The sequence below is a fragment of the Acanthisitta chloris genome, unplaced genomic scaffold (assembly GCF_000695815.1).
Source record: "Acanthisitta chloris isolate BGI_N310 unplaced genomic scaffold, ASM69581v1 scaffold11420, whole genome shotgun sequence".
NCBI lineage: Eukaryota > Metazoa > Chordata > Aves > Passeriformes > Acanthisittidae > Acanthisitta > Acanthisitta chloris.
Genome location: NW_008649991.1, coordinates 227,512 through 238,095, shown reverse-complemented (window position 1 = coordinate 238,095; position 10,584 = coordinate 227,512). Strand labels below are relative to the sequence as shown.

At 42.5% G+C, this 10,584-nt stretch overlaps 1 protein-coding gene across 1 annotated transcript in view; it reads left to right on the top strand.

Annotated features, from left to right (window-relative positions):
* Positions 1–5,714, top strand: part of FGF13 (fibroblast growth factor 13) — a 59,058-nt gene extending 53,344 nt beyond the window's left edge. Inside the window, exons 4-5 of the mRNA XM_009082436.1 lie at positions 2,871–3,069; positions 4,312–5,714. Coding sequence (XP_009080684.1) covers positions 2,871–3,069; positions 4,312–4,448 — 336 coding nt within the window. The 3' untranslated portion in view covers positions 4,449–5,714. The remainder of the gene's footprint in view (positions 1–2,870; positions 3,070–4,311) is intronic.
* The last annotated feature ends 4,870 nt before the right edge of the window (positions 5,715–10,584 follow it).

Genomic DNA, 10,584 nt, shown 5'->3' with positions numbered 1-10,584 from the left:
GTGCCATAATCCCTGACTCTGGGGTAAACTGAGACTGAAATACTGATTTGCACAAATACTTAATTTTCATCTGTTTTGTGTAACAATTTATTCATAACATTGGACTTTTCAGAATTCATTTGAATTATTTTCATTTCAAAGATGAACAAAGAGGACAGATGAGAGACAGGAAAAAAATGGTCTCTGAATTCAGCACTTACTGTATTTATACATTTTCCATAGGATTCACTATATGAGCTGGAAAAGATCAGTGTTACTTGGGGCACTCAGTCCTCTCCCAGCTTTAGCTTGCTCTTCCTTATTACATTAATAAAGAATTTGCCAGCAGAGGCAACATAATGACCAATTTGCACTTGCTGCTCTGCACTGTATTTGAGCTGATGTGCTGATAGAAGTCCTGTCTGTACCCAGTTGGGTTGGCACATGGACTTGCCAAGCTCAGAAAAGTACATTTTAATTGTAATGCCCCCATGTCACCATTCCTTATTTAGAGCTTCCCTCTGCAGTTGTTCTCCCTGGCTCTTTTTGTAACAAGTAGGAAACACACACGTTGGATTAAACTAAAGGCAAGTGATGGGTGGGAACAAACTCTTGCTAAAGGTAAGCAGCTGCTTAGTATTCAGAAGCAGGCAGAGCACTTCAGCTTCTGCAAACAGCTCATGTGGGAGCTGTTTATTTGGCAAGGAGGATGCCTTTCCCGATGTGCAGCACCTTTCTGAACCTACAGCCGTAGCCGAGGAATTAAACCAGTCAAGAGAAAGGGGAATGATTCTTCCAAGCCAGGCAGGGGAATGAGCTGCTCTGCTTTAGTGCCTGAAAACCTAGGAGAGAATTTGTCATGATAACTGGGCACTTTATAGAGAGGTGTCTTTGGGTTTGTGCCCTGCAGTTTGTCAGGGGAATTCACCACTTTGTAGTTCTTGCTGAATCTTGGGATGCTCCAGGGAGAGGATTTTGCCCGTGATGCACGTGGGGACCGGTGGCAGGCTGGGCTGCACCATCAGGCCACTGTCTGGCTGTATGTGGGCTCAACTGCAGACTCACAGAAGCACAGTACTCCCACCAGGGCCAAGGGGAAAACCAGGGGTGAAGGAGTTTTTTAGTGTCCTTCTTCTCTCCACTGTTTCAGGGGACTCTGGGCTGCTGCTCATACCAAGGTTAACATGCTTACTAAAAGAGCCAGAGTAAATATGGTTCTGTTTGCAATCTGACCCTCTGCTGCTGTGTACAAGCAGGCCTTTTGTACCCAAAACAGCTCCAAATTACTGTACATAAACCATAATCTTCCAGTGGGAGCACTGTAGTTTCCCATTTTGCTGCTAATTGGATGATACTCTTGCAATAGTCTTTGTTACTGTGGCTGGTGCTGGGCAGGGAACAGTGAGGGAAGGCTTTTATGTAGAAACCTTGCAAAAATGCAGTGACTGTCCCCATTTGACAGCAATTGAAACCAATTGTCAATTAACTAAATAACAGCCAATTAGCTTGAAGGGAAAAAAGAAGAAAATTGCTTACTTCACATTCTTTGTTGAAGCAAATGCCAGTCAGAGGATGGGAGCTTTTTATCTTTCATCTAGGAAGACAAAATGGCAAAAGATGTGCAGAAAATGTGCAGTGGTGGGCTTCTTTTTTTTTTTTCTAATACCATCTTTTCTTCTCACACAAGAATATTTGAGAAACTAGATAAGAACATTTTAAGCTCCTGAGACATTTAATTTCCTGTGATATTTTAGAATCAAAATTACAATCATTATACAAGCACAATTTTTCCTCCTTTCTTTCACGCTGCTGTAGGGTACTTTAAGCACAAGGGCAGCTCCACTGAAGCTGGCTGCCTTCACAAGGATAGACTGGCAAACAGCTGGCTGCTCTGTGGTGCAATGACAGGCAAGATTGTGCTGTTAACATTTGCATCACCAGATCAAACCCTTCCTCTCTCATATTTTATGCATTTTTAGAGTCCATAGGTGAGATGTCTGAATGTGTAATGTTAGAAAACCTGAAGCATCCAGAGGCCTTAGGAAGCAGCTGAGTGGTGCTGTCAGGACTGGTGTTTTGGGTCTAAGACCCATGTTTCATCTCTCTATCTTTTTTTTTTCAATCTAAGCAATAGTGCCAAAAGGTATTGATTTGGTCAAGAGCATGGCACAGGGAAAGCCAACCACACCAGTGGCAGGAAGAAAAAGGCTCCACCCTGAACTTTAGTTTTACTATTAGCTCAATACCATCTCCCCAGAAGAAGCAGTGCAATTCAACATGAAGACTAAAGCTCGATCCTACAGGCTTCCAGCTGTGGTACAGTCCCAGAGCAGAGGCTGATGCCTGCAGCAGGTCTCTGACAGCTGAGCTTTCATGGATGATAGACTGGGCAGAGAAAGAGCATAGATTAGACCAAAGAGGCAGCTAACTTAATAGAGATGACCATTTATTCATGGCATCTTGGCTTTCAGTTTTTATTGCACTTTCCTCATAAACAGTTAAGGCCAGCAGTTAATGCACAAAGGCATTACATGGCCTTGCTTCTCACCTGTGGAGCTGGACCACAGCTGGTCCCATGGGGTTGACATCAGGGCTGTGGCTGCCTAGTATCCATTAGTTGCATTCAACAATAAACCTTGACTTAGACTTTTTACTCATCATTCAAAAAGATCTTATTATATTCTACTTAGAGCTGCTCACAGCATCATTTCACAGGTTTCAAATTGTGTTACTCTTTTGTTAATACTTTTAGGACCTGTGTTTCATAATTGGATAGTGGAGGATGAGAAGTATGTCTTTTAACCGTTGGGAAAGCAATGGATATTGGATGCCTTTTCATTAACTGATGTGAGATTCAACACTGCACATATTGATCCGTTACTTTCTTACAGGAACATTTTACACCCGAATGCAAGTTCAAAGAATCAGTATTTGAAAACTACTATGTGACATATTCTTCAATGATCTACAGACAGCAACAGTCTGGCCGGGGTTGGTATTTGGGTCTTAACAAAGAAGGAGAAATAATGAAAGGAAACCACGTGAAGAAAAATAAACCTGCAGCACACTTTCTTCCAAAACCATTAAAAGGTAATTGCTTGGGTTTGCTTCATCTGAACTGACATGGTCTTGTGTCAGAAGTGTTTAATTGCTGTGCATACATGTTTGAAGGGTCCAGCTACTTACACAACAGCAGTATAATGTTCTGGAACATGCTGTTAATCTAACCAGAGCTGGTTTTTTTCTAGTTTTTCTACATTGCCTTTGCATTTCTCTAATTTAACTAAATCTACTTATTAGTTTCTTTGTGCTCAAAGTCCACTCTGTCCCTGTTAGAAGTAATGAAGGCTCTGCCTGGAGTGGCCCAAACATCTGCTCACAGGCCATTAGCAACTTGCTGTGTAGCTTGTCAATCTGTGCTTCATATTACAGGATATTTGTTTGTCTGGTTTTGCCTGGGATAAAGCTCAAATGTGTGGTGCTTATTAAACTGCAATTAATGAGGCATCAGCATATGACATTAAAGGTAATAATGCATGTGGCTTACATATACCAACAGTTGTGTATTAAAAGCCAGGACATACAGTCATCTCAGTTAACAAAGGGATCTGAATCAGGACTCTGGTTAGTCTTGGCTCCCTCTTTGGTCAGCACCAAGAGAGAGATGTCAATAGATGTATGGAGGTGTTCCTTTTCTCTAGAAGAACTAGGTTCCATATGCTTTTTACAAAGCTGCTTATTTCTGGGATATGATCTTAGGTAGCCTGTGAAAGCAGTGTCCTTTTGAAATCAGAGAGGATATTTCAAAGCTGCATTGCCCTGGGTGGATGCTGGACTGGTTTTGCAGTCTACATTTAGGCAACTGATGTCAAGGTTGGTCTTCACTTTCTAATGGGTGTGAAAACAAAGGAAACAGAAGATTCAAAATCCATTTTTGCACTCATTGGCAAAGGCTATGTATACAGGTAACAGGTCAAATCACTGCTGTCAACAATGCAACTTCACTATGTAATAAGGAAATGTTGGTTTGTATCAGCCTAGGTCTGTCTTGCAGAATTTTGTAGGGGTGGTGGGTAGGTGGGTGATTTAACTGGGAGAGGGAGAGAGGGAGCTCTGGTTTTTCCCCTCTCTAAAATCCCTTGAAGAGGACTTCAGAGGTTCTTAGGGAGTATTTGAAGTGGAAGAGATCTCCTTGCCATGATTCTTTCATTCTCTCCTTACACTGCAATATTGCCGAATGAAAAACCCCAGTGTTTCACAACTGGACTTTGCATGCACAGACTGAGTAGCCCCCAATGTGTGCTGATGTGCTGCCTCTCTTTTGCTTTGCAGTGGCCATGTACAAAGAGCCTTCTCTCCACGATCTCACAGAGTTCTCAAGATCTGGAAGTGGGACCCCAACAAAGAGCAGAAGTGTTTCAGGAGTGCTAAATGGGGGTAAATCCATGAGCCAAAATGAGTCAACGTAGCCAGGTTCAGGCAAGCCAAGTGCTCTCTAAACAGAACCTTACCTCTGGATGCAGTTGAATTCTTACTAGCAGTCTTTCATCCAAACGTTCAATTGCCCAGGACAAGCCACCGAACTTGCATAGGTCACTCGTTTATCAGCCATTAGATCTACTGGTTGTCAAAGGATATACCCCAATAATGTAGAATATGCTTGTGCATATCACAAGGCAGTTGGATAGCCAGCAAACATAACTGCGGAATAAATCTCGGAGAAGAAATGTCCAGCTCTTTCTCTCTCTCACTTTTTCTTTCTCTCTTTCTCTCTCTCTCCTATGCTTTGTGGAATACAAAACAAAAACATTTCACAGCATTCACTGCTGATAAGAATTTGCTTTCCAACTCAGAAAAAGACCACTTTTGCTTTTCAAAGGAAATTTTAATGCTTGTATGTTTTATAGGGGCAAACAAAAAACAAATATGTAAACTCTGTTGTTTCCTTGGCTTACCGTTTTATATCTAAGGCTTGATAAAAAATGTATACTTTAATTTGGAATAGTGCAACTTTTTGATTTCTGAACTCCAATGGGTCTTTAAAGCTATGTCTTTAAAAAATAATTAAAAATTCAGGGTTGGAACTGAGAGTTGGTGTCTCAGGCTCAAGCAAACAGTGTTCTTGTGGTTTTAAACACAATGAAATATAAATTTTTATAGATTTGTAGTTTCTGGTAAAGTTCTTGTGCTAACCCCAGTCTGTAGGAATTGAGTTGTTTTGTTATCCCAAGTGGAAGTTAACAGAAAGGGATAAAATTATCCTCCAGTGTAGATTTCTCTTAATTCCATTTTGTGTGTCATGTTAAACTATTGTTGTGGCTTCTTTTCTAAAGACAGAAACTGTGGAATTAAGGTGACTTAATTTTTTTATAAGAAACGTCTTATTTGTAAAAGTCCTTTCACTGTAACGGGCACGTGAATATTGTGTAGGAGGAAGCGTTAGGACAGGTTACCCCTAAACAACATATACTTATACATGCTATTGGAAACAATTGTTTAAAAAAATGTAGTTAGGATTCCATTTAGGTCATCATGTCTGTTGCATGGGAGAAAGTTGGAATATTGGCATAGAGTTGCATGATGTGTAAGATTTTGTGCATTAATCATCGTTGGATTCTGTGCTCCAAAACTGAATTAGTTCCATACAGGCAGCTTTCTGCCTCGTACAAAGGAGTTGTTTATTATTTGTTGTATACACAACCATGCACTGAATAAACTATTTATATTAAGATGTACTTTTTAAAAAAAAAAACAACAAAGCTTGTTTGACTATATGATGTACATCCAGGATTAATTTCAAGGGAAAAGGGTTGGCAATTAAATTCTAAACTTACAAAAGATGCTGTAATTAATGTTCAAAATCTTTCTGTGTGATGGGTCATTCCCCTGTAATGCCATACACTATACAGATTAGAACATGTTCTTTCTTTTGGATATTGTTAGAACTGGTCTTATGTGCCCACTGAGATACTCAAAACACAGTGACAATTAAGTGCCACAAAGTTTTGGTAACGCCCTCTCTGCCGTGTGCTGCTGGAGACCCAGTGATTGCACTTCTATGCTTTGAGCCTTTCCAGCGTCTCCGTGTCTGCTCTCCCTGTTAGACTTCCCATAGTGCAGCCACGTAGTGCTACCTCATAGCACACCTCCTCAGAGCCCTCAGTGCAGGGTCCCAAAGAGATCTGGTAAGTCCAGCACTGCTTGTGCCCGGGTGGCACCTCGACGATGCTCAGCGTTTGCTGTGCACCACTGCAGGTACATTTAGCAGCCAGCTTTACCTGGTCTTGAGGAGAAAGGCTCCCATGCCTCCCACCTTCGTGCACGTGCTCTGGAAAGAAAACATCCCTCTCTCCTGCCTTTTCTCTCTGAAAACATCCATGAAAACTTTTCTCATCTACAACATCCAGGCAGCTCTGACAGGTGAGCTGAATTCATCACGGTGTTTCAAGTCCTAACATAAACAAGTTTTCATCATGGGTGGCTGAAGAACCAGTTCTGGAAGGAATTAATGAAAATAGAGGCAAAAAAATCTACCTATAAATGTACCTGAAACTAAAATCAGAGATTCTGTCGTCTGCTCTATGTTCCTCGCACTTGACCAAGCTGGAGTTAAACCAGATGGGCCAATGCTTGGCGTTTTCTAAGGTTAGGGCTGAGAGAGGAGGGATGGAGATTATGTTTCATATCAAAGCCCCAGATCTGTCATTTTGTGGCAAATAGTAGGTAAAGATCTTGCTGAGCAGGGTATTGTTGTCCTTAAATCCCATCTGTTGTCCTTCAGAGGGCCTGGAGGTCCCTTTCCATAGAGTGGAGAAAATGGGAGCACAACCAGTGCCATAAAATTCCTAAAAATTGAAGATGTGGTCATGATTGGTCCACAGGTTTTGATAACTGAGTGGATCTGGAGCATCTGTTCCCTTCAACTAAGTGTAGGATGCACTTGGGGAACATTTCTCTAAACCCTCCTATCCCCAAACTTCAAACTTATTGGAGTACGTGTTCCAAAAAAGGAGTCTGAGTGCCTTAGGAACATAAAACCTGATTTAAAAATAGGCAGATTTGTAGCAAAGCTGGTTCAGTGCTGAGTGTTTACTATGCTAAAGTTAACTGGAGCTCTGCTGGTTTGCTTTATAGCTGCAGTCTTCCTGTTATTCCTCGTCCGCAGTACCTCCGGCCTTGAAAGTCATCTGCAGTGGAAGGAAAATGCTCCTCTCACAAATTATCCCTTCTGAGGTCTGTAGTCTGACCCATCTCTTGTATTGATGTTGGTGTCAGCTGTGAGCATTCACTGCCAAATCTCTAGTTACAAAGCTTTCTAATATACCAAGCTAACAAAGGCCACTCTTGGATGGAGATGAGAAGAGAGATGTGGTGATAGATGAACCATAAACAGATGTTTCTGACAATTATGTTAAATATCTGACAAGCCTGTTCCAACAATAGTTTTTTTTTAGATTATTGAGGACTGAAAGGGCAATAATCTTGATAGAGTCCTGATAGTAGACTAAAGCTCATGTACTCTGTGAGCAAAGTGGGGGATTATACCCAGGGTTTTACATGTAGTCTCTGGAGCCATAAGTAGGATTGAATAAGGAGAATTAAAGATAAATGTGACTTTGCAGACAGTGAAGTGAAGGTGATATTCTGGCCCAGACAGAAAAGAGAAGAATGTAGCTTCAGCAGAGGACCAGACTAAGGAGTCAGACTCCAGAATATTTATTTATCCTTCAGCACCCATAGATTTGAAAGTTAGACAAGTGTCTCCTGGATAATACCTTCCTTTAAGAAATCTGCTAGAAAAATGTCTATTTAGATGGTTGTCTATCAAAAAAAAAAACCAAAAACCAACCAACCAACAACGTATCAAAAGGAAACTATCAAAAGAAAACTTGTCAACCTGCTTTGCTCTGCAATAGGTAGAGTGGCGGAGTGCAGTAAGATGCACACCTGGAATAAGGAAAAGCCTTATGGCTGGTAGGAATCCAAGCCCTAGCTGGCTGTGAGCCTCTGACCATCTGGAGAAGACTTGGTCTCAGGCCCTTCTGTTATTGCCAGTGTGGTGGCTGATGCCTTTCACCTGCCATTTCTCTTGCCCCTGCTGCTCCAGCAATGCTGCTCACAATCCGTGCAGCACACCCGGGCCTGGAGTTGGCTCAGAAGGTGCAAATTCAGGACAGCAGCCTTCCAATGCACCTGGGCTTCACTTGGCAAAGCCCTGAGCCACCGCAGGGGCTGTGCAGAGACCCCATGAGAGGCTGACAAATGCTACCTGCCAACCCAAAAGCAAAGAGGTCACCCATGAAATTAGGAGGAATATTGCTAGGAGCACGACTATTATGAGGCAAAATTGCTGCCTTTTTGTGATCCACCTGTCAGAGCTGCTTTCTTGGAGGTCTCTGCAGAGGGCTCAGGCACTGCTGCTTGGCCTGGTTTTGGGGCGAGGGAGGGTGGGAAGAATTCTTCTCTGTATCACAGAGATATTTCTTTTTTCTTTTTCTTTTAATTTACCTCATGCTACCTCATAGCATGGTTGTATCTCCGTAGCCACTTGCTCAGCCATGTTCATCGCTGGCACGATGGAAGACAATTCCCTACTTGGGGTCAATATCTCCAAGTTAGCCCAGGGAAGAACAGTGCCCCTTCTGCAGCACCGTCTGCTGTCCCCACCACTGGTTTCCAGCCCAAGCGCCGGGTTTTCCAGTGGGATAAAGACGGTGTAATGAGCTCAGGGATGCTGTGGTATGCCAGGCCTCTCCCCAGCTGAGCATCAGCAGGAGAGCGAGGTCTGGCAGAACTCTGCTGTGTCTTGAGTATCTCTGTGTGGAGACCAGAGCCAGCTCTAATGGGTTTAAATGTCTCCCTGACATATCCTTGACCAGGACACTTTTGCAGGACAGAATCTGTACGTAACAACCTCCTATCTTCTAATAAATACTTCTCTCTAAAACAGACTCTTGTTTGGGCTCTGATTTTTATCACTGCAAATATTTGAGGGCTCTCAGCCCCACCACTGGTGCACTATACCATCGCTTAGCTTTCTCTGGGATATAGACCCTTCTGTAATAACACTGTGCTTTTCCCCTGTCTTCCCAAACCAGAGAGGGGCAACTTGAGCAGTCAAGCTAAGACCAACACAGACAGATGTTTCAGTTTTCTGTAACTTCAACATCAAAGACATGGAAAGTGTGATGCATTTTAGCAGCTCAGGATATCACTACTCTAAATTTCCTACACAGGCACTACTCTACATCTCCTACACAGTGTATGACCAAGACAAAAACCACCATAGTTTTGTCTGACTTTGGCTCTGCAAAAATGACATAAAAGTACAGTAGAAAGCCTATTTAAAATAAATTGATTTCTTAGGAAAAAGGTCTACCATGCAATTTACCCTGAATGACACCAGCTGTGGCCTTTTTTCAGCTCTCTTGTGGGGGAGACATTCTTGACAACAAAAAATTCCTTATTCAGAGAGAAAATTTTTAAGAAACTGTTCCTTGGCATGAGTGAACAGAGCTGTGGGGCCCTGCCCTTTCCTGATTCATGCCTTTTGGAGAGCAGAGTCCTGAAACAAGCTGAGTTTGCTGCCATACGATGGCTTTTATTGCTGATAGACACTGGTAGCAGAGCTTACCCTGCTTTGAGAACATGCCACGTCAGTCTAGGGGGGCACTCAGTCACCTTCTGCAGCTCCTCTCAAGGGGAAATTTAAATATTAAAGGAATACCCAAATTTGAAACACGTTTTACATTAATCAGAGAAATTGATGTAATAAATTATTCCATCTCATCAGGAACTAGAAGACAGTTTATAGGGTTCCCTTCAAAGATCATTATTAATGATCTGAAATTTAAGATTCTTAAATACCATGTATGGAAAATTACTTTCAAGCACTTGTAGGCCTAATTTTTTCCCCAGATATGTTTGGCATGTCTCACCTAAATTCAACAACTAGAGGGGCAGGATGAATGCCTTCGTGTCCCATGGGTTTCACAGCATTGCACATTGTCTGAGCTTTTCTGAGCTTGTTGCCTTGCTCAGGACAGGGTCACAGGTCCACCCACCACCAAGGGCCTGTATTTGGAGGAAGAGTTTTCCCTGTCCTGGTGTTTGTAGCACACAGAGCTGGTAGATTTGATGAGATGTTTATTGGGGCTGATCTGAGCTGTTAATGGCATATTTTGGGGGGCACACAGCAGACTGACAACACTTTAACACACTCTCTTTGCTCCTGCATGGAGATGGCTCAGCTCAAAGCAGGCTCCCAGGGGAGCCTGGGGTGAACTCCGGGGCTTTGCAGTGAGAACTGCTCAGGCACTGACAATAAAATGCTGTTTGCTGTGGTTTTGTGGCCATGGCTGCAGCAATGCTGGAAGGACCATGGCTGGTGCCTGCTAAAATTGATTCATTAGTGAATAGACTGCAAAGCTCTGAAAAGTAATTTTTCATGATTCTTCACCCACACCTTAAAGAAAAATAAGGCACAAAGAAAAGCCCTATCCAACCAGGGTGAGCAGATGATTCTTTCATCCTTCCTTTGTGTATTGATTTAATGCAGTTTTTGGACCTGGTTATACAAAGCAGGGCCCTGAACTCAGAGTGAGG